Source organism: Triturus cristatus, chromosome 12, assembly GCF_964204655.1.
Source record: "Triturus cristatus chromosome 12, aTriCri1.1, whole genome shotgun sequence".
Lineage (NCBI taxonomy): Eukaryota > Metazoa > Chordata > Amphibia > Caudata > Salamandridae > Triturus > Triturus cristatus.
Window position 1 is genome coordinate 50,157,503 of NC_140595.1, and position 25,255 is coordinate 50,182,757.

The following is a 25,255-nucleotide window of genomic DNA, read 5'->3' on the forward strand; positions in this document are numbered from 1 at the left end:
TCTTTGTGCTTTGAGACGGCTCTAGCTGAGTGATGCATTTCAAAACATTTACTAAACAGCTACATTTGCATGCATGTCAAAGGTACACCATGGTGTGATGGAGACAGACTTTCTTCTTTTACGGAAACTGCTATTTCACTATTGTGGAAAGAGAGCTGCTCCTTTCCAAAATCCAAGGCGGAAGGTGCTTTGCCATAACAGTCTTTCTTCATTGCCTAGAACTAGGGTGTTAGTGAAGTACTCAGCAGCCTTGTGACCCCTAATGCACTCCATATGCCGCTCACCTCCACACCTTATAACCTCAAAGTCAATCCTTCCTGATTTTAACATGACCTTCATCCCTATGGAACCTCCCCTCGATCCAACCCAAGGCAATATTAGATTTTTATATCAACCAGACAATCTGACTTCCAACTTTCTTTCCGAATCATGTCTCTCCGACATAATATCTCTCCATACCCTAAATGTGAAGAGGGCTTTAAAATACTACTTCGACAAAAGCAAAATAATTAGAAAACAAAAGATTTGTTTGTAAATGATGGAGTGGTCCATACTGGGGCAGCTAGCTTCCTCTAAGCAAACCCCAGCTAGATGCAGAGTGTCCTGCATGATATTGTGGAACTAAAAGGCTAACCTACGCCTTCCGGCACACCTAAAGAGCATTATAGATAGAGGAAAGCTGTCTTGAGGCGAAATATAGTACTTCCAGGAATTTGCAAAACAGCAACCTGGAAAGCAGAACATACTTTCACCAAACATTACTACATTGACTCTGTTTCTAGTACTGATACCCGGGTAAGTCAGGCTTCTTACGCAATTTATTTGCCTAGGAAATGTATTTTTGGCTCTGAGCCTTTGCAAACCACCCCCAGGGTTGTGCTTATTGTGGCTTGCTATTCTATTCTACTATTTATGGATGTCGGAATGAATCCCGTGACATACAAGGAAAAGTAACTTAGCTATTTCTCAGCTATGGGGACTCTTTCTGTATCTATAAACAATGTGGCCGCCTCTCAGGCTTTTCCCCTTGGTGAAAAGTCTGTAAATGACGAGCCTTTCTCTGTATTTCCTCCAAAATGAAGTGTTTCACTGACCCTGCACTGCATGATGGGAAGGTTGGCAGCCTTATAGTTCCTTAAAGATGCAGTCAAGTTAGCATTATATGTACTCAGCCTATCCTTTTTGCCTTTACCTAAGGTTTTTAAAACTGTTAACCTCAGTGGTGATTTATCCAAATACGCTATATATTGAATTAAGCTAATTGAAATTCTTTTTAAAGCAGAAAAAAATAAAATGTCGAAAATGTTGCCACCTAGACGCATGTTTTGTGTACTTAAAAACTTTTGAAAAAATGGTGTTCTGGGGTCAGAGACAGTGCTTTAAATGGGCCGGTACTCACCGGTACTGAGTACCGGCACTTTCAGATTTTTTTTGCCGTCAGTACCGGCACTTCCCTGTAGCCTAGGGAGAGTACCGGTGCCCTGATCCTCAGCACGGCAGGCGCAGGTTAGGTTTCTCCTCCAGTGCAGGGCAGATTCCGCACTGCTTCCGAGGAGCATGTAATTACGTGTAATGTGCTAATCTGTTTTATTTCCATAAACGCATTTCTCTTGTGTTTTGACATGTGCTGCAACTGGTACAGAAGTCATTAGGTATGAACATATCTTGCCCTTCGCCCCGCCCACCTGCCACGCCTCTATTTTAATGAGTACCTGCACTTATTTTTTCCCATTTAAAGCACTGGTCAGAGATATTCTACTGTTTATGGATTAAAAGAGAATACCAGTGACACATAACTAGGATAACTGGAAACTACTCCTTATCACTGATCAAGGAGAGTTTAAGGGTAATATGGGACGTTACTACCCAAGCTACTACTTGATAGAAAACAGCCGGACCATCAGTGGGCAGACCAGTTCCTGTAATAAACCACAATCCTACTGGCAAAAATGTAAATACATGCCAAAAGGCAGGATACAATACAGGCTCTTATTTGACAGACTCTGTTTGACTTATTCACAACTAATGTAAGCTCACTGGATAATCCAGGAGCGGTATGGAACCATATGTCTAAAGAAGAACTTCCAGCGTCGCTAGCTCGTCTACAGAAGAACTATAACAACACAATTTCAGGCTCTCCGGAGGAACTGTATAGATGTCTTGTACACATCATCAGAGGATCATCTGTGGCATCATCCCGTCACCTGTTAATCATCTGTAAACTAAAACTTTCAGCACCTGTACTGGGTCTGATCTGATATGTAGACCAGAATCGATTGATGATCTTGGAGATATGTCCATGAGCATCACTTGGTGGTCTTGCGTGGAACTATACCTAAAACTCTTAATGATCTTGTTAAAAAATTTGGCAGCAAAATGCGGTGATGTTCTGTACAATTAGATCAACTTTCCAAAGGGGCTGTCTCTAGAGGGACCCCGTGCAAAAGGATATACAGAAGCTGTGGGGACCTTGTGGACGGGCATTCCGCACCCCTGAAGGGTCGTCTGCTGAAATGTACTCTGAGAGAATTTCCTACAGAGCTATACCAAGATAATTTGAGAATCATCTGAAACTTTTTAACAGCATCCCCCATGGATGGATGGAAACAGGACCTTTATCTCTCAAGTGATTTATTTAGAACAATGCTAATTCCTCTCACTGCATCTGGAAAAGCTTGTTCACTTCCCTTAAGAGTTCTTTTAAAAGGATTACCGGCTACCCTCGGGGGTTTTCAGAAGAACTATGCCTGTGCACAGCGAGAATCTTGCGGAGCACTATGTCAACCTTACTCGTCAGTCTGGCTGTCTTGTTCCTTCCCTGAGTGCATCTTACACTTAAGGGTGTCCTCAGTTCTGCAACATCCCCCGTTGTTTCAATGCAGTGTTGTGTTAAGGTTTGTGGGGGCCCTGGGCAGGACATACTTTAAGGGCCCCTGTTTGCAACAAGTTTGTATTTTAATTTATATTTTCTGCTAATTCAAACTCCATGATGGTAAACAATATTGAATAATATGTTAAAGGCTGAGAAGAAGAAACAGACAGATTGGAGTTAGAAACTTAAGATCACTTTCCCCTTTCCCCGGGGGGGGGGGGCTTTGAAGATGGGGACCCTGGGCAGTTGCCCTCTTTGCCCAAGCCTTAAAACGTCTCTGTTTCAATGTAAGAGCTTCTCTTCAGTAAAAGTTCCTAAATAAATTCCGGCAAGTGCAGCAACAAGCCCTGGTGACAAGTGTGCCAGTACTTGCTTGGTAGGGTTCAGCATTTATCAGGTGTGATAATTCTCACCTAATACTAGAGGACTGGCATGCGGATTTTGGTGCTTACCACAACTAAATCCACATTTTCTAGTAATTACCGGCCCTTTTTCCAGAGTTAAACTCTGACAAGTTTGACCTGCTGAAATAGGATTCCGCGGTTTGGACTTTATTGCACCCAGTAATTACCAAGTATGATAAAACTAAGGCTTTCACGTGCATACCTTTAAAGGTTTTCTTCATTCAACCCTATTGATTTGGAAAGGGATTTATAGGAAGGATTCACATGACCAACCTATCACTCAAATTAATAGCGCCGCACACCACCACAAAAGCTTCCATGCGCCAGCCACCTTCGGGCCATTTTTATGCTCTATTACTTACAATTAAAATGGCAGCCCACAGTACAGCGCCAATGGTGGCTAAGGAACTGCTAACCCCCAGCTGACACTAGGACGGACCACAAAACGTTCACCCCCTTCCCCCCGGGTAAACGTCTGTACTTGGCAGAGGGTTGTGTACATAACAGGTGCTCTACTCGCCGCAAAAGCGCTCCGACTCCTCTTGAGGGGTAGTAAGCGCTATAATATAAAACAATTACAATAGATTTTAAAGCTATGTAATGGGTTTTTAATCTGTCCAGTGGGTACTTCGAGGCGCAGTGACATTTGAGTTCATGACGTCAGGCTGCAGAGCCCTGCGCGCACGCGGCAGGCGGTTCATCTGGAAGAGCGGGGCGGGCAGATGGCAGTGAGGGCCCCTTTTACGGTGCATCTGGCAGGCCGGGCTTCCGTGATGTGTAGAAAGCGAACAAAGGCGTGATAGAAACAGCACAGGCATGGCCCCCCTTGGCAAGGCCGAGAATCCGGCGCACAGCGACCTTTCTGGGCCGGAGACACACAGGAGGTCTGTGGAGCTCGTGCGTGGAAGGGTGGGTTCCACCGCAGCTGCATCACAGCCTCCCCCCACCCCACCCCATCTGCATCATGCACCTGACCCTAACCTCTGCGTCCAGCTCCCATTTTCAAAGACGCACAGAAGCCATATCAGCTGACAGAAGGGCGCTAGACAAAACAAGCATTTACAATGCAATGGTCTCGGCATTGTTAAAGTTAGAGCTATTGGCATTTCTCATGACATTATTTTTATTTATGTTTTTGTTTTTAAAACATTTAACCCCTTCGCTGCGGCGCGAATTCCGCCGCAGCGCTGGGGGGGTGAGGGGTGAGCGCAGCGCCGCCATGCTCATGACGGAACCACGCCATCATGAGTCACGGGCGAGCTGTGCTCATGACGGCGTGGTTCCTGTCACGACTCCGCCCACTCTCTATTTCGCCCGCACAGGCGGGGAATTAGTGCCGCGTGGGAGGAGCGGCCGCCAACGGCCGCAGCATGACGGAACCACGCTGTCATGAGCACCCGCCGCCGTTGCTCATGACGGCGTGGTTCCGTCCTGAGCACACAAGGGGTTAAAAAAACGGCATTGTTATTTACGATGTCAATAGCTTAATCTCTCTCAAATGCAAGACCTATTGCATTTGCACCCACACACAGCCACACACACACAAAGCCACCCACACACACAGAGCCACCTACACAGTTATTCACATAGAGCAACCCACATACAAATAGAGCCACCCACACAGAACCACCTACACACACACATTTAAATATACATAATTTATTTGCCCTACACTCACTTGTCTCCTACCAAGATCACCTGTATATATCGAAGTGCATCTAATGCTAGCCAACGATGCCAGGTGGCACAAGCAGACTTATGGTATGGTATGGCAATGCATCAAGCAACTGTGGTCTGAAATACTACTGTCTCTAATGTATAACGGTGAAAGGTCTAAAATAGAAGTGATCACTCAACTATAACAACACCCTATGTATACTCAGTACTTTCTCCTAATGACAAATCACCTAAACGTTCGAAAATAGCAAAGGAGTAGTTTTAGGCCACCAATCACCGAATTTGAAAAAAAGGAAGCATTTTCATACATTCAGCAAGCAAAGAAAATACCTTTCCTTCTCTTTCTTAAAAGTTTCCAAATCTGTTGCCGGACTAACCTTCTGCTACAGTTTTTAAAGAGTTTTAACAAACAAAGTTGCTAAACACTGTGTCAAAAATTTTGAGATTAGGGCACCAGATACCTGCTCCGCCTCGTGCTGAACACAGAGGCAACATTGGTCCAGAAACAGCTACCAAAAGGAAACCGTTTAACACGGGCGTCTGGCCAAAGCATCATGCATGCCTAGGGCCCTCCCGCACGATGCTTCAACTGGATTAAGAAATGTGGATAGGGCAAGTGTGGACTAAAGAAGGAGTAAATAATTTACACACACACACACCTGCATTTGCTAGACACTAGGCCAGTTTTAAATGACTTTCAAAATTGTGGTGGGGTCATAGTTTACAGAATTAAGGCTTCTAGATGCGAACTATTTCAAAAGATATCCAGTACAACATGTGCATAATTATTATGAAGAAAAGGGGGGGGGGGGGGATTCTAGTATAACTAAAAAGCGCAAGGCAATCGAAACGTAATCAATCAATTCACTTATGCACACTGTTTACCAACATCTACCCGTCAATCATTATTACCGCTGCACTGAAAAAGTGCAACAAGCGCGCCCAATTATTCAGACCTGTGACGTAACACGCAGTGCAAGTTCAATAAAGGTACTTACAGGCGAGAACATCCATATCGCTGAAATTCATTACTGCCAACACGTTGCAATATCCAGTGGAACAGGGACATTGCCGATATTATGGCCATGTGCAAGGCTAGTTCATAGTGTGCGCTGCCATGTATGCATCAGAGGCAGCCATGAAGGCCCACTGAATAAAACCAAGCAGAAGGAGGAGTGGGAGGGGCTGCGATGCCTCATGCCAGCTACAGCGCTGAAGCTGTATTAACCAGGACACATGAATTTGCCAGCTATGGTGCTGCTAAAAACTGAATGAGCTATTGTGCATCACTGCTGCTGACACAAAGCAGTGGCTGGTGCAGTAATCTGCAGCCCGTACTCGGCACAGAAGAGGCGTGGGGATCTTCATCATAGCAGGCAGACACGTGGAAGTGTCATAGGCAGGAAGGTTTGGAGGTCGGGGGCCAGCGGCACTGAGAGCAGAACCGAGAGCACAGCAGTCGGCCTGAGGGAGCAATAAAAATAAAAGCGTCCAGGAAGCGCTCCTCCTCCGCCGGATCGCAGCAACTTCCTACTAGCTGCGATAACGGAAGTGCTGTCGGGAATGAGGAATGCCTCCACAGAAAGACTCACAGCAGAGGGCTGAGAATGGGGAACGACCTTACATGCAAACAATTAGAGGCTTTGGCGGCGACAGATAATGAGGAATAATTCACTCGTAACCCAGAGCCACAGCTCCAGATATACAGAGGAGGGCGGCCGTTGGAAAGGTCACAGCTCGAAGACTGACGGCATAATGAAACTGACGCGGCAGAAGCGCGCTCTGCAGAACGTCCGTGGGGAAACATGGCGGGGAGGAAAGGGAGATAGTGACGTCTTTCTCCGAGGTCAAGCAGAAATGCCTCAGAGAAACGCAGCGTCATGTTCGGATTCGGGGGCGTGTTTTTCTTTCTCTCCTCTTCCCATTGGCTGGAATGTTTACATTCCAGAGGAGAGAAAGAAAGTAAAAAACACGCCCCCGAATCCGAAAAAGACGGGGCTTAAACGGACAGACGCCCCTCTCCTCCAATGGCTGGCCTCCGTTTAGGAAGCCAGCCAATGGAGAAGAGGGGCGGGTTCAAGCCCCGTACTAGAAAACATTAAATCTCGCGAGCGAGACTGCGCAAGCGCAGCCTTCGCTAGCCGAGACCGAAAAATGACATTTGTTTCTTCTGTTGTGCTGACAAAAGTATATGTGCATGTCTGATTACTTGCCCCCGCATAATTAGTCAAAGGGGTGTTTCTAGTCATTTGGGGTTCCCTGAAGCGTCACCTGATCAGTAAACATAAAGGGTGTTACCGCTAGGACATGTAAGGCCAGAAAAACAGGGTCTTATCATGTGTAACTGAATGCTGAGAATACAGAGACAGCATTCGCACAAGTCTTTGACTTGTGAACTCTTCAGCAAAACTCCAAAGGAGTACAAGTTTTAGGGAATGCAGATGTGTGGTGCTATGCTACACTATGACCTGATTTAGTGGTCTGAGTACAGTCCCTACTACATCAAGGCGGCGGAGTAAAAAACTCCATTGACCTGATGGAGTTACCGCTCTCCGAATGAAGAGATGTTCGCTGGCCCAGCGGACATCCCTCACAATAGGCTGGAACCATCGTCATGGTGTTTCCTGTCAGTGTATAGAAAGTGTGCCGTACTGCTCCATCAACATGTCATTGCCGTCTGGTCCACGTCCAATATGTTTTTCCCAAAGTGGGATTTTCGTTTTGAAAATAAACAAAAACGAATGAGGCACTCACAATAGAAGTTTTCTCCCATGGTTTGGGGGTCATTAAAAAGTTTCCCCGCCACATTTTTGATGTCGGTATGGGAAAGTAAAAACTGCCCATTTGACCATCCACTCTAAATCGGCCAGGTAGTCAAATGGCCAAACCTCTGAAGGCCATTTCTCCATCTGGCCGATGGAGGAGTAAATCGGAGAAGGGGTAGTCTCCATCGCTGACATACTGAGGGTCCGCTCGATCTTTTAACAGAAGAACCTGGCACCAGTCTCCCCTGTCAACCACAGACTCAAGACTCTCAGGCATCTCCGTCAGTACTGGTGGACCGTATCCTCAGCATTCTTCCATAGCTGGCCGCCTTTCACTTGAGCTGACCTGACAGACAGGTCAGGTGTGCCTGGCCCATCCAACCAGAAGGAGCTGGATTGGGCATACTAAACCCCTCCCTTTTACCACTCTCTTATCAAAGAGCAAGCTTTGCTTCAGCGCTGTCCTCCATCCTCAGCATGAACGTTCTTTTTGATGCTATTGTCAAGATGAAAGTCAGGGATGACTCTCTTCTACTCAACTCCTAGCAGAGAACAGCTCCCCTTAAACTTGATCAGCTCCTGGCATTACTAGTGCAGTTCCCAGCAACTTCTGTGTATCTCCCAGGGACAAACTCAAGCTGCAGATTCTTGTCTGTAATGGTGCCGCCAAGCCCGACACAGTAACTGGTATCTGACCCGCTCCTGACCACTCTTGATGGACCATCAGTGATAGGTGATGCTTGCAAATCCTTGCCAAGGCTCAATTACTAACCATTAAAGCATAGATGTCAATGCTCCCAAATTCAGATTTTAAGCAAAAAAATGATGTTATGTTTAGTTTTCTCCTACCTAAAACTTCATCCACTCCAATGCACGTTTATGGAGAAATCAAACCTTTCCCTTCCCCCATGTATGCCTCTAAATTTCCTTCCCAGGTATTCCCAACTGTTAGCATATATGACTAAATCTCTGGCGATTACACATGAGAAAAGACATTTATGGCTCGGTGGTGGCCAAAATCCCACTCCCTCACACCAAGTAAAACCAAGGCTCTCAGGAGATCCGGATGAAGCTTTTCTCCTAGCTAGTTTTGGCAACGTCTATGTACATCAAGTACTGGTCCCCAAAATCATGAAATTGTCATCTTTGGAACGATGAAGATCAGTATGTGATGGTCACTTCCCTCAAGGACGAAGCATAATCCTCACATGGACAAGAAGGTCAAATGTCTTGAAAATGTTCAAATCTCATGGTCTTTCCTTTGAAGAGACCAATGCCAACTCCATTATGGTCTGATACGGGCCGAGTTTGAAGGTTGTACCTCCTTGCTCCCCAAATATGTCCGGGAGAAGTAAACGTTAATGCGTTCCGGGACAGGAAGGCAGCAGAACTGGAACTGATGCTGTCCTGATACCTCATCAGTGCTGCTACGAGGAACATGGATTCTAGTTGTTACACGTGACAAGAATCTTAGATCAACAACAATCCACGGGCATGTCAAAAAGTAATTAAACTTCCCTTTCACAAGAAGAAGTTTCTTAATCCTTCAACTAACAATGGACGCAGTAACAGCCAAATCCCTTAGTGCACATCCAAGCAATACCAAACCTCCCTCTGAGTCGATGAAAGCTTTTCATGAACATCTTTAGCCCCAAAGCTCCTGCAGAAGCCTCCTCCTCAGATTCTAACCAGCAGTCAAGGAGAAGATGCCTCAAGGACCGAACAAGCCTATCCCCCAGTCTCAACAGTGGCAAATAAATTCCTATTAATTTACTAAGGGAATCTTCTGCCCTCCTTGGCATCATTTTAGAAGTCTCACTACACTGTTGTGGGGAAAGGTGCCCTTAAGACTACCATCCCGGAAGCCAGGTAACCACTGATACGTGGATCCTCATGATAGTCAAGATGCTGTGCCCTAATGTTCTTTTTGCATTTGTCACCCCGAGTGGGACAGGTGCTCAGACGTGGGTCCCGTGCTCTCCATGCCACTGGAGTCAAGCTATCCTGGCTGATGAGGGCAGAAAGCCCGAAACCGGTCCTAGGATGCTTGTTTCCAGTCCAGGGAGGACCTGGCCTGGCAGTTCGGGCTGGACTGTTCCCATGGGGCACAGGGTCAAGACTGATTTGCATGTGGCTGGGTCCAAACTGGAATGGCATGGTGAGCACAAAAACGATGGATTTAGCCCAGATCTCTGTACTGGGGTGAATGTATGACATTGTTCTGCATTCTGTTCATCAATCGTTCTTTTTGCATTTGTCACCCCGAGTGGGACGGGCATGCCCAGACATGGGTCCCGTGCTCTCCATGCCACTGGAGTCAAGATATCCTGGCTGATGAGGGCTGAAAGCCCGAAACCGGTCCTAGTATGCTTGTTTCCAGTCCAGGGAGGACCTGGCTTGGCAGTCCGGGCTGGACTGTTCCCACTGGGTGCAGGGTTAAGACTGATTTGCATATGTCTGGGTCCAAACTGGAATGGCATGGTGAGCAAATAAACGATGGATTTAGGCCTAGATCTCTGTACTGGAGTGAATGTATGACATTCTTCTGCATTCTGTCCATCACTTGTTCCTTTTGTCAATGCTGGTCTCATCCAGGCACCTTTGTCCCAGTCAGCATCCCAATATATTCTGCAGGTGGTTGAGAAGGTTTTCTATTTTCATTTAGCAGTAAAACTCTAGTCAGTTGCCCTTTCACTTGAACAATCAGAACAGTTCCAATCTCACCAAGAAAATCTCCTGACATTGCGTCGTTCTGATGCCGTCAAAGGTCTTCAGGTGAAGTACCTTGGAAGGCGGCGCTGACTTTGAATGCTGAAAACTAAACTTTACTAACTGAAAGATTAACTCTTTTACAAACTGATCAGTATTGTAATGTTAAATGAAGATTGAGAACGAAACAAGGAACACGTGTACTCTGACCAGATCCAGTTCACATAGACGAACCAAATCACTAGACCAGCATATCAAAAAAGTTTTGGCTTACTTGGCGTGTCCTTTCTAATCCAGAACATTTGAGCCTTTTCGCAAAGTTTCACAGGAGCAAACAACTGTGTTTGTCTAGCCAATATATAGTCAGCGATTACTTTTGAATACTCGGTCCTTTTTTCTTTCATTTCTGTCTATTGCAGACCACCTATAAATAACAGCAGTGTCTTTAAACAGTTTCGAAGACTATTTTCTCAGAGAATCCTGTGCTTAATCTATGTACATTTCTTGTATTTTCTTCTTACTTACATGTCCTAAGTAAGGCAAGACATTGTGGTAGACACATTCTGTTGACTGTATATTCATCTTTACACCACAATGCTATCAGATGCTGAAGTGCTCTTTCTTTCACAACCACTGAGAAAGGGAATTTGCTAAACAGTTGTCCATTGGTTAAAGCCACTGGTTGGCCACTCAAGAAGCCATGATAAAAAGGCCTGAACTTGAGAAATCTTGTTTGGGCTTCAGGGAAACTGTAGCTAGTAAACAGATGGCTGTGTTTTCACAGAATGTGTGGTTGCGAGTGTGAGAGTTCTGGGGGACGGAGTCTTTATAAATAAGGACATCTACCAAGATAGAGGCCACAAATCACCGGCTGACATTAACTCACCTATAAAACCTCTTTTTTTCTTTGTTCGACAAACACTGGCCTCAAAGCACGAATGCTCAGCCATTAGAAATCTGACTAATTAGAAACAAGTGACTAGTGTAATCAAGCATTTGCAATGCAATAGGTTTTGCATTTAAGAGAGTTTAGGCCATTGGCATTGTAAATTACAACATATTTTATTTATCTGTTTTGATAATTAACACATAAATAAAAGGCATTGTCATTTACAATGCCAATAGCTGAAATTCTTGTAAATGCGAGACCCATTTCATTTCAGGGGAGCGGCCGCCATAGTCCCGGGCTGTTTGGAAAGGGAAAGCACGCATGACGCACTAAATGTTACAGGAAAGCATGTCATGCCTGCCGTTGGAGAAACTTAATAAAGAAAATAGTGCTGACAGACTAAACAAGACATACTATCAACAGAAGTAAAAGGGCCAGTCCTCATGGGAGGTTACATATAAAGACAAGGCGGTACTAAGGAGTGACTAACAAGCCTATTAACGAATCAGAAGCCAGCATTTACAAAGGACAATGACACAAGCCAATGAAAAATATGGAGGGAGAGTAGGCAGAGCTTCATATCCCTACTCAAATACAACATGCCACGCAGAGCAGCGCATGTGCTGCTCAGGCTTGACCTAAAAATAAGCTGCACTACTTGCGCTTTAGCTTGTGTCAAACAATTGACCGTTCTAAATGGCTGCCGGCTTTGTCATTTACAAGAAGAAAGCTTGATTAACATTCCGATCTGCCCATGCTGCTAACTGAACACAAGGGTTTGTTGCACTTATTTTTTGTTTGAAGGGCGAATTTCCTCAAGCGATTGTAGCCTTTATCAAATTTATCACAATTGCGGACAGGTTATTGGCACAACAGGCACAATAAATATTGCAAGCTACATTAATGAGGCTGTATCATTGTTCACTCTATAAAGAACATATGGATGTGGCGATACTATCTGTACATGTTTACGATTTTAATGCCACACTTTTAGTGACATTTGCACTATTATCCCTATCCCTTACTTTGGTTGACTGAAGGAAACAAGAACATTTTGACGTAGAGATTTTATTTGTATTATGTTTGCAGCTTTACTGCACTTTCAGCGAGATTTGCACTAACAGCTTTGCACTTTAATTCGAGAACATGGCTGTAATAACTCGAGGCATTATGAGAGACAATGATATTATCTCCATTACTGTATAATTTTACTGCTTTTGCACTCGCTAGCGAAATTTGCACAAATATTTGTTTCTCCAGTATTGGGGTGTCTTTCATAGATTCACATGCTTGAATATTCCCCGTCGTCGGAGTGGGAGTCCCACGGTAAATAATATAGCAATATATACAGCCATAATATATATATATATATACATAAGTAATCATATAAAACAGAGATATAAGTAAGTAATAACATCAAGAATGTCCCTATATGAAATTTCCATAGAGATACATGGAAAGAGAAAAAAAGACATTCGTAGTCTATCTCTGTCATTATGTTAGTCCGAACTCCGGCCAATCAGGCGCCAGCTCCTCTCTAGAACCTTCTCCTCAGAGCTCCTCACCTCAGATTTTCTACCGCACGTCGTGTGAAAGGGAGTCTCCCTGAGCTCTGCTCAGTTTTTTCTCTTCAGGATGACTTCAAGTAAGAAGTCTTTGTTTAGACCTTGTTCTTTTGTGGAAAGCTACGTTATTCTCAGAAGATCCACACAGTAAGTGTATTTACTGTCTTTACCCTACCATGAAGTGGGTGAATATAAATTCTGTAGAATTTTTTCTACAAAAACTCTGAAAGACAGGGAAGGCCGTCTCTTGTTGTGGCTCCAGAGACTTAAGGATAAATATGAAGTAATTTTCTGAGGTAGAAAACTTTACTTCTGGCCGTTCCCACACAGCCTCAAAACGCAGTAGTGTACAGGAGTTACCTACTCCTTCCTTAAAAGAAGAAAATGTCTCTGACTATGACATCTGCCACTTCTTCTTCTTTGAATACTGCTGTGTCGCCCACGAGACATAGTTCTCAGGCTAGTGAGGTTTTCAACTTTCCAGTTTTTTCAAAGATGGCTTCATCGTCTACGATGGCTCCGTCTACGATGGCTCCGTCTACGATGGCTCCGTCTACGATGGCTCCGTCTACGAGGGCTCCGTCTACGAGGGCTCCGTCTACGAGGGCTCCGTCTACGATGGCTCCGTCTACGAGGGCTCCGTCTACGAGGGCTCCGTCTACGAGGGCTCCGTCTACGAGGGCTCCGTCTACGAGGGCTCCGTCTACGAGGGCTCCGTCTACGAGGGCTCCGTCGACGGGGGCTCCGTCGACGGGGGCTCCGTCTACGAGGGCTCCGTCGACGGTGGTTCCGTCTACGGTGGTTCCGTCGACGATGGCTCCGTCGACGATGGCTCCGTCGACGATGGCTCCGTCGACGATGGCTCCGTCGACGATGGCTCCGTCGACGATGGCTCCGTCGACGGTGGCTCCGTCTACGATGATTCCGTCTACGATGATTCCGTCTACGGTGATTCCGTCTACGGTGATTCCGTCTACGGTGGTTCCGTCTACGGTGGTTCCGTCTACGGTGGTTCCGTCTACGGTGGTTCCGTCTACGGTGGTTCCGTCTACGGTGATTCCGTCTACGGTGATTCCGTCGACGATGGTTCCGTCGACTATGGTTCCATCGGCAATGAATCTTTCGATGGTGGTTTCCGTCGACGATGGTTCCGTAGACGATTCCGTCTACAAAGATCTCTTCAATAGCCTTCTATGCCTCAGAGCCCGTTGACTGCAGTCTCATCGGTAAAAATAAGGGTTTAAAAAAGACGACTTCTGCACAGAGGTCATTAAAAATCCAAATCTCTTCGACATATACAGCGACTACTTCGTCCTTTGCTGCTGTTCCTTTATTACCATTACCACCGAGTACTTGACAAAGGTCGGGTGAAGTTATATCGGTGGAGGATTCCCGCCTTCCTTAACCATTGTTTTACCACTGACTCAGATCAAGATTCAGAAGAAGGTTTAGCTGAATCGGTTGTGACAACTATAATCGGCGGTTTTTCCTTTATCACCACAAGTGTCTGTGGTTCCGCTTACTCCAGTGGTGCCAACAACTATATCGGAACCGGTACCGGCTCCAATACTTTCTGTGGTAATACCTACAGTACCGCTGAGACATTCTTCAACTCGGACAGTACCTCCTCATGATACTGAAGAAGAAGAAGAAATTCCTCAGGACAGGGAGGATGGTGAGATTCTCGATGATGGTGGCGATGCTGATGATGATGATGATGGTATGGCGGAGTGGGATAACTATCATGCCCAAACACCATCTCCCTCTCCGGTGCTACCTGGTGACTCACCACCTGTTGATATGCAAGTTCCACCAGTTAAGGGATAGGACAGCACTAACGTTCAAATTAACGAAGGATTATTTCCTGTACGATTTCAAAGATCAGCCTGTTAAACAAACACATACAATCCCTATAATCGAATTTATTGGGGAGGAAGGCAAAAAGATTATGGAGGCCTCATAGTCTTCCAGCACGGGTGCCTTGATTGGAGAAAAAGGTACAAATCACCATTAGGAGCACCAGCGTGCCTCACTGGTCAAGCGAAGCCAGATTCTGTAGTCACACAGGCAGAGCAACGCCGGGCTAGAAACCCTGCATCTACGATCACTGCACCACCTGATCGTGGTCGACGTCGTTTGGATGCCATAGGGTGAAAATTCTCTTCGATGGCTTCCACCATGGTGAGAGCGGCTAATGCTTTGGCCATCCTGGGTCGTTAGGACCGTCAAGTATGGGCGGATATGTCAACACTAGTTGAGCAACTGCCGGAACCGTCAAAGACCATGGCATATGACGAAGAAGAGGTTTTATTCGGAGATCAGGTGGATGAAGCTCTCCAATCGATAAAGAAAGATACAGATACTGCTCGCTCTCTGGGCACATTGCAATTTTGATAACAACCCTTTCGGGGTGCACGCGGACGCGGCACCTCTATTTTCGAAGAGGAATCAATCAATATCGACCTTATAACCAGGGTTCAAACCGATATTCCTCTAACCAACAGCAAACTTCTCGACAGCAGTCTTCCAAGACTTACAGAGGAAAATCCTCTTACAAGGGTTACACTCCTAAGAGACATGACTTCCATCAGTCCCAGAAAATTGGAGATCGAATCTATCGGTACTATTTTCAATGGTCCTCCATACAAGGAACCGTTGGGTTTTGGAAATTATAGCAAGAGGTCACACTTTGGAGTTCATCGAATTCCCTCCACCCACACCACCTACCGGACTGCCACCGGCTCATATCAAAGAACTGTTACAAGTTCAATTTCTATAACACAAGGGAGCCATAGGAGTAGTACCAAGATTTCAAAAGAGGGAAAGGATTTATTCCCGATTCTTCCTTATCACCAAAAGGAAGGGGGAATGGAAGCCCATTCTAGATCGGAGGGCTCTCAGCAGGTATCTAAAGAAACATTCTTTTCGTAGGCGAACGCATGTAGAGATCTTGCGATTATTTTCACAAGGAGATTTCATGGAAACAATCAACCTCCAAGATGCATATTTACATATCTCCATACTACGACAACATCGGAAATTTCTTCGTTTTCGAGTGGGTCGAGGGGATTTTCCAGTTCAAAGTTTACCATTCGGACTGCGCTCGGCCCCTCGAGGGTTTACAAGGGTGCTAGCCCCTGTGGTAGCGTCCTACGTTCCAGGGTGTTCAGATCTTTCCATTTCTGGACGACTATCTCCTAAAATCACAATCGAAAGTTCAACTTCTACAACACACACATCTTTGACAGGCGGTGGTTTCGCGCCTTAGGGCTCTCCATAAATACCACAAAGTCCCATCTACTGCCTTCTCATCGCACGGATTTTCTGGGAGCAACTTTAGACACAGTGTCAGCAAGGGCACTTCTCTCCCAAGACCGTCTTCAAAAAATTCTCCGACTGGTAACCCTTATCAGATCAAAAAGACCCGTTTCTGTAAGAATATTGAAGTCCTTTCTGAAAATGGCGTCATCATGCATTGCATTGATCCCTCATTACAGATTACAGACACGCCCCATCCAAGGAGTACTGGATGTCCAAGAACGCCAGGTTACAGGTTCTTTGAACGATGTTGTAAACGTCACAGATCGGATGAAGTTGGCGCAAAGGTGGTGGACGCAACTGTTAAATCTAACGGAAGGCATTTCTCTTCTGACAATGGTACCAGACATGACAATAACAGACGCCTCTCTGGAAGGATGGGGTGCTCATTTGGAGGTTTTTATCAATAAAAGGAAAATGGTCAATATGTCAAAAAAAAAAAAAAAAAAAAAAACCTGGCACTTCTACAGGTTGGATCTCATGGCTATATATTGCTGGCTCTCAAAGCTTTTCATCCTTTAATCCAAGGAGAATCAGTCCTGATACAGACAGACTATACAACCTGCATGCACTATATAAACAAGCAGGGCAGGATAAAATCTCCGAAACTGTCTCGACTAGCTCAGTCGATTTGGGATTGGTCTATCAACCATCGCATCACGATATGCAGCAGTTAATCGACCGGGGGTATCCAATATCCTGGCGGATTCCCTGAGCGGGTCCTCCTCATCGACCCATGAATGGGAGTTGCATCAACCAACTCTAGAGAGGATATTTCAACGATGGGGTCGCCCACAGCTGGATCTCTTTGCCACACTAGAGAACCGGAAATGCCGTGATTACGCAAGCTGGCTTCCCCACAAAAGATCTCTGGGCAATGCCTTTTGATGGACTGGTACGATCTGTTTGACTACGTTTTTTCTTTCCCCAATCCCACTCGTACCTCGAGTTTCTGTGGTAGATGCGGAGGCAACCTTGCCATCTACTTCTATAGCCCCCCGTTGGCCTCGGCAGGCATGGTTCTCAGAACTACTCCTATTGTCTCAATCCGAACCAATCATTCTACAGCCTCGTGCAGATCTACTCACGATGGACAAGGGGAAAATTGGTCATCCGAATCCCTCCTCACTGAGCTTATCAGCTTGGAACCTGAGCACTGTGAATTTGCCCATTTGGATACTCCACAGGACTGTAGAGACATTTTAGCTCAGGCGAGGGCTCCTTCTACGGTGAAAACGTACAAATTAAAGTGGAAAAGTGTTCCCCACTGGTGTGCATCTAATGGGGTGCACCCGTTTTCACTCCACACCAGAACAATTTTTACCGTTCTTCTTGCATTTAGCTAACTCCGGGTTTCTCTCATGCAACCTTTAGGGGTTTTTTCTGGCGGCAATTTTCCGTTTCCGTCAGGATGGTTCAACTTCCCTTTTGTTTCTTCAAGGATTATCCATCAATTCGTCTAGGGGTTATTTTGTAAATCTCCTCCATTGTGGCATCTGAACATCGTATTGGCTCAACTAATGAGACCACCGTACGAACCGATTCACAAGGTCGAGTTGTAGTATCTAACATGGAAGGTGGCTTTTCTTCGGGCGCTAACGTCTTCACGTCGCGTCCGTGACATTCATGCATTTACAATAAATCCACCTTTTTCCTACAGTTCAAACCAGATTCTGTAGTAGTGCGTACAGATCCAAATTTCTTGCTGAAGGTGCCTTCAGACGTTCATATTAACGAACCAGTGATTTTAAGAACTTTCTTTGCTATCCGCAAACTCCTACGGAGCAGAGATTACATTCCCTGGATGTGAAACTAGGTTTAACATTCTACATCAGCAGAACGGCTGCTTTACGAAGGATTGATCAACTATTCATAGTTTATGGACGCTTTCACAAAGGTCGTCCAGTGACGAAACCAACTATTGCACGTTAAGTTTCAGCTGCCATCGTCTTCTGCCATCAAAAGGCAAACAAGCCATTGCAGTCACCAGTGAGGGCTCACTCCACCAGAGCAATGTCTTCCTCAACTGCTTTATTTGCTGGAGTGCCTTTGCATCAGAGCTGCAGAGCAGCTACGTGGTCGAGCAGACACACGTTTACAAGACACTATTGCTTGACAACTTTAAACGAGGAGGATGCTGCAGTTGGGCAGGCAGTGCTTCGCAATCTTTTTAAATAAGATGAGCCTCTTCCTTCCCTCCTCCATATTGTTTCCATTTATAATTGACATAATGATGCATTTATACTGTTACAGTTATTCAGTACTGTCATATGCATAAGAAGATTGATTGTCATTACAATTTCGAAGCTGTGTGATCATGGAAACAATGATATTGTTACTGCTAGCTATTCTATATTCAAGCATGTGAATCTATGAAAGACACCCCAATACTGGAGAAGAACAATTGTTACTTACCTGTAAACAGGTGGTTCTCCAGTATTGGTGTCTTTCATAGATTCACATGCGACCCTCCCTCCTCCCTTCAGAGGCTCTCTTCTCCTCATACACTCTGAGTCACTATGGTGCTACGAAAATCTGAGGTGAGGAGCTCTGAGGAGAAGGTTCTAGAGAGGAGCTGGCGCCTGATTGGCCGGAGTTCGGACTAACATAATGACAGAGATAGACTACGAATGTCTTTTTTTCTCTTTCCATGTATCTCTATGGAAATTTCATATAGGGACATTCTTGATGTTATTACTTACTTATATCTCTGTTTTATATGATTACTTATGTATATATATATATATATTATGGCTGTATATATTGCTATATTATTTACCGTGGGACTCCCACTCCGACGACGGGGAATATTCAAGCATGTGAATCTATGAAAGACACCAATACTGGAGAACCACCTGTTTACAGGTAAGTAACAATTGTTCATCTTTACTACTGCTGACCAAGCAAACAAGGCTATATGGATGTGGAGATCTTGCTTGGACTAGTTTACAATTTTACTGTATTGCACTTTTTAGCAAAATTTGCACTAATACCTTGCACTTTAATCTAGAAGTATGGCTGAAATAACATGATGTTCCTTTTTCAATATTTGTTAATGATGTTTAACATTTCAACTCTAGCATCCATGTAGAAAATGTAATGTTTTTTTTGGAACTGAAATGAATATATTTTGACTTTGGTTGTCAGATCCATGTCAATCTTAAAATAAAAAAGGCTAACATGTTTTTGGTATGAAAACGTACACTTTCCCATAACAGTCACTGGCGCTTAAGGAAATTTTGCATGTGCGCCTTATAAGAAGGCAGAATGGGGTCACTTACACTGCAGTTAGCCAGTGGCTCAAGTGTGCTGACTCATTGCCCCATACTGTAGTGGGCAGAAGAAAATGTGAATGACCACAAACCAACGAATGACGAGGTCTGACTGATAGACATTGTAAGTAAAACTATTATAATAACTTATAAATATAAGTCTATATCAGTCAAAGCAGAAAGGTCTTTCTAAATGCCAGACCAGGGTAAAAAAACATGTCTTGGATGCCTACATTCTGATGAATATTGCTGGGATGTTTCTTGAGGGAAAAAAATATAAGTTATCTGAAAAATGTAAAAAGTACCCCGGCACATGAAAAACAAACTTGGAGAACTTGAAACAGAAAAGGAATGTGTGTGAGATATATTCTGTAACTCCAAGCAGTGGTTCTTGAGAATAAAGGGCCTTGAAGTAAACCAATTGTGAACTAGAATTAAAAAGCTGATGCAGCTCTTCTTAACGTGGAAGGTAACAATGGTACTTTAAGAACTCGTGCTAAAAAATCTAGTTGTATATGGTGGCTGACTTTACCTGTCGCCTATGCGGTATATCGCAAGAAGATATGCCGCACCTTATCTGTACATGCAAAGAACTAACAAAGGAAAGGAAACAGCTTTTAAAACCATTTTTTAATCAGAGAGGTATCCGCACACGGAGACAGGCTATGCTGGCGTGTTTTGCACCCGAGGACACGCAGCTTAATTGCCGCTTTGTAAAAGTTTTGAAAATAGTGGAGAAGAAAATGCCTAGACAGAACATCAATGCAGCTGATAAGGAAAGGTTGGACATTGCTAAATAACTGCTTATTTTCTTCTTTTATTCTCAATGTATTGCAAACATCAATTAGTTGTATTGACTTTTAACTGGTTTTAATATTTTATAAATTGATGATATGTAATGAGACATTTTGTAGCAATGGTTTTAAGTAACTGTGCTAAATAAAATAAACTTAACTTGATGGCATGTACTGCCAAGGCTCGTGCAGGTGAGCGCAAACCCGGCTGTGAAGGGGAAGGGGAAAGTCATGTTTATACGGAAAAAGTTCTTTTGGCGCTTTAGCATGGAAATACATGCCCATCCAATGGCTGAAAAGGAGTTGGACTGCAGAGGACAGGTGTTTTTACCGGACCGCGGAATATGATGCATTGTAGCGTGCACCGGAAAGCTCAGCAGCCAGCTGTCTACATATAGCGAGATGGGTCCTCGCTTTTCGTGGAATGGGAGGGCCGCCATCGGTAACAGGCTCTTTAAGTATGTTGAAGGCCTGTGAAGACGGACAACAGATGACGCTGCGGCATCAGCGTGTTGTGTTGAGTCACTGCGAGCAGAAACAAGGCCCTAACGCGGAGCGCAGAGCCCCCTTTCAGATCCCAGTGGTTACTGCTTGAACACCACACAAACAGAACTGTTCAGAAACAGATTTATAAATAAAATGGAAAAAAATCACAAGCTCTCTCAACACAAGCCTACACCACACACTGCTCGAGGATGCCCCTCTTAATAAAAAAATATTTGCTATGCAATAGGTCTCGCATTTAAATGCGAGACCTCTGGCATTGGAAATAAGTGGCCGAGATTGTCCCGGCTGCTTGAAAAGAGAAAGTGTGCATGGCACGCTGAATGTAAGCAAAGCAAGTTGTGCTTGCAGTAAGAGAAACTCAATAAAGAAAATAGGGCTTACAGACTTAAGAACATGTACAGTGTAACAACTGAAGTAAAAGGGCCAGACGCCATGGCAGGTTACAAATGAAGACAAGGCGATACCAAGGAGGGACTAACAAGTCTATTTACGAATCAGAAGTCAGCATTTACGAAGGATAATGACACAAGCTAATGACAAATATGGGCGGAGAGAGGGCAGGGCTTCTATTCCATACTCCACTCCAAGTCTCGCAGAGCAGCGCATGCGCACTGACTCTAGGCTCGACCTAAAAAGGGACCACTGCCAGCCTGCCAGATGGTATATAGAAACATTTTTGAAAGATTTAGATTGAAAAGCATTTCATTTGAAGCTGTAGTTAAAAAACATTTACTTTAAAAAAAGTTCTGCAACAATTTGCATAATCTCAAATTGATTTTAGCGTTCAAATTTACAAGGACTGGGGTTAGATAGTAAATCTGCTCAATGGAATCAATGAAAAATAAAGCGATTGAGGAAGTCGAAGTTATGACCAGGTTAAGATTGTAAAAAAGACGCTTGCAATCTTTGTCAAACCTTTTTTTTCAGATCAAAATGAAAGATTTTATAAAAAATGTACTGCGCCCGCATTCTGCACATTTTCTCTCTTTACGACCTGCCTGCTTAATTAGCTGAACATACAAAAAGATATCTTACAAAGCTTTGGAACCCATTAAACAGTTTGGGAAATTTGGATAGACAGTAATTTTTAACTTTAATCCTAATAAAAATGTTGCAATGAAGGAGAAGTTGCATGGCCCTTTGCATGCTCGTAGTCTGATGCCCTTGCAACGCTACAAAATTGAGTAGAACGTACTTGGGGAAATCCTCGTCCTGCCATTCTTCTTTCACTTCCACATCCACGTTCTCCATTCGCAACGTGGCCTCCGTGGTCCCCATTGGTACTCAGAGTGCGGTACTGTACAGGGCCTGAACCAGCGTGGGCAGCTGAGTGTACAGTCTTCTGAGGAGCAGCAGCTTCTCCTGGAGTTGAAAACACGACACATGTTAAGGTCGAGGTGGACGAATGTTCAAACATCACTAGAATTATCACAGAATCTATCTTTCTTCTCCTCTTAGTACTTTAGTCAGAAAGGGGTGTTTATATTCACTAAACTGTCCCCCAAGATTGTTCAGAGATACCTCTCTTAGGGTCAGACCCTGACAGTGATATTTCTACATCACGTGCCCATTCCTTGAATACAGTTGCCTGACTGCTCAAAGATTTCTCCCAAAATAGGTAATCCCAAAATGGGATTTGTGTAGGAATATCCAGGCCGAAATATCGATAGATCACCATATCGTTACCAGATTATTGGGGGATAAAATATCTAAAAGCTAAGTGCAGAGAAGGAGGTATGGATGTACTATTATTAACTCTATATCTACGTACCTTGAACGTATATATGTCACCAAGGTACAAATATGTGTATTATATATATAACATCTATACAAATGTACCTTTCGATATGGCGTCCCTTGATATTCTGGTCACGATGTTGTGACCCATTGATTTTATGGCTTTGATATTCCCAGCCCATACCCAAGATGCCTATTGCAGAAAACAGCAATGTCCAAAACTTCTAAAACATATCAGATTTGGTTTTTCACTTTACTGGGGATATTCCTTGTCTCCACGCCCACTCCAGTCGACCCTCTCTCTCCTCGATGCTCCCCCACGTAATAAAAACGCCTCTAACTACTGCTTAAAGTACAATGTTTTTAATGGGGAAAACCCTTTTATCACCAATATCTTCCTTGTTGTGCTGTAGCAGAGTTTCTGTTGAAAATCTATTGGGTTTTTAAAGCTCTGGTTTGTCTATTGTCGAAAGAAATTAAAATTATTAATTTATAATTACTAATTATTATGTTTTGTGTAAATGTTCTGATTAACCAATACGAATTAACAATAGAAACTACACGTGGGGATGCGTTTGTGTTGCTTACTAATAATGTGCATGTTTTATTAATAAATGTTGCTGAGTGCTGTTTATTTTAAAGCACAAAAACGCTTTTGAAATGTCGTGTACTAATGCTTTTCTTGTGTTGCAAAGGCTAGATAATTACATACACATAAGGGTATTAGTGGGGTTAACACTGTTTAATCACTATGCTGTGGTAACGTTGTTTTTGTCTCTTTTAATTAAGATGGTACGTTTTGGCCTAGTGAAAAATGGCTACCGTTTAAAGCCTACATTCGAGTGCTGAGATTTTGATGAGAAGGCCTTGCTGAACATGGTCGAGAGTCATCTGACCACAGTCTTCGCCTGGTTAAAAGTTTTCCGTGAGGACAGCAGCTCTGGGCGGACATCCAAATGTCCTTGGAAGACAAAGGAGCCACAATGAAATTGTGATCACCATGCTGGTTCCGAGGAAATATGAACATGAAAAAGAAACATTTTCAAGATTTAGTTCCGTCTTCCGTCTTTTTATTTTTGTGGTTTTTTCTGAGCGGAGATTTTTCCAAATGTAGCGATGCTACATCCTTTCCTGCTCGCTTTGCTCAGCGGTTCAGCGGATATCTAAAACATTTTATGTTGCCTTCTTTTGTTAAATTTATTATAAATATTGTTAGCTTAGAGAGGGTTTGGTCATTGCATTTTGGATTTTGAGGCCACTTCTTTCCGAACTTGCGTTGGTGAGGACCTAAGAGACTTCTATCGAGAGACCTGTCCTGACTCGTTTATGACATTTAGCTAGAATAGGTAATTATGAGAATAATGATTTTGCTTTTGAATTGATTTTCTTTGAACTAATTTTAGATAAATTACCATTATTTGAAATACTGTGTTGGTGGTTATTTCTTGTCAATTATTGAGTACTCTATTTTGATTATTGTTGATTATTATTGGTTAAATCATGACTCAAGACAGTGTCAATTAGGTCTTATCGACCATAGTGTAGATGCAGGGTGTTTAGAAGGTTTTTTTCCACAGGTTCAGTGCTGTTAGAGTAATCTGAGTGTATGTTAGTGAAATGGGCCCAAGCGTATGATGAGTGTATGTGCGTGTATCTGTGAATTTACTCTATCCGTGGAAGTAGGGACAATTTGTACACCCCAATCTGCACCAGTTGCCCCCTCCCATTACTTTCCCACCCATTCTTCATGGATGTACGATGTTACAACGCGAGTTTTTACAACGCGTACCGTTACATCGCGGTCGTTACAATGACTGCGATGTTACCATGCCATGCCTTTACAACGCAAGTCTTTACATCGACTTGCACTAGATGGCGTGCTAACATTAGAAAAGCGTAATTTACTATTCCAACTCCAGTCCACTTAACAGTAGGGAAGGTGTTGGGATAGTAAACTACACTATTTGTAATGTTAGCACGCCATCTAGCGCAAGTCGATGTAAAGACTTGCGTTGTAATGGCATGGCGTGGTAACATGCAGTCGTTGTAACGATTGCGATGTAACTGCATCGCGGTGTACTAACCGCGATGTTAAGGATGTTCCCCATTCTTCATATTTGAGTGTGAAAATGAAAAATGAATACAAAACACTGAATGTCATTTTTTGCTATGAGAAAATGTGATGTTTTAATAAACTGTATCTCTATAATATGCAATCAAAGATGCGTCAGCACCACTGTGTGAAAAGCACTAAAAGCCGTATTAAAGAAAATGTGAACTGGTGAAATTAAACATGCAACTCAATTGACCCAATGTTTACTACTTCAGTAATACAAAATGCTGCAGGCAGATTCTAACAAGGAAATCCTACCACACGGTTACCACTTCAAAAACTAGACCCCACTTATTAATGCATGATGTTTGCTAATTATGCTTTTAAACGGAACAAATAAATGTCTCGATGTTGTCTTTCAAATTTTAAAAGTGGAATGAATGGATTTTCCTCTTTTCATGATGTAAAAAACACAAAAGTGGTGCGAAATGAGTCTTTGACAGTATTGCCCTCATGCCCTGATCCAAATCTTGCCTGCTTTGCTCCATTCTGTATTACACAAACAGAAAAGTTGTACACATTAACTTGTACTGTACTGTTTATTTCAATGACAAATGCCTGTAGTGTAGCCCCCAAGAGCACAGAAAGAAACAGAAACATGAAAGAACCTTTCTCTTCCTCTCCTATTTTCTC

At 43.7% G+C, this 25,255-nt stretch overlaps 1 protein-coding gene across 1 annotated transcript in view; it reads right to left on the reverse strand.

Moving 5' to 3' along the window:
• Positions 1–25,255, reverse strand: part of ATCAY (ATCAY kinesin light chain interacting caytaxin) — a 151,412-nt gene that overhangs the window by 122,112 nt on the left and 4,045 nt on the right. Inside the window, exon 2 of the mRNA XM_085639488.1 lies at positions 21,968–22,134. Coding sequence (XP_085495614.1) covers positions 21,968–22,050 — 83 coding nt within the window. The 5' untranslated portion in view covers positions 22,051–22,134. The remainder of the gene's footprint in view (positions 1–21,967; positions 22,135–25,255) is intronic.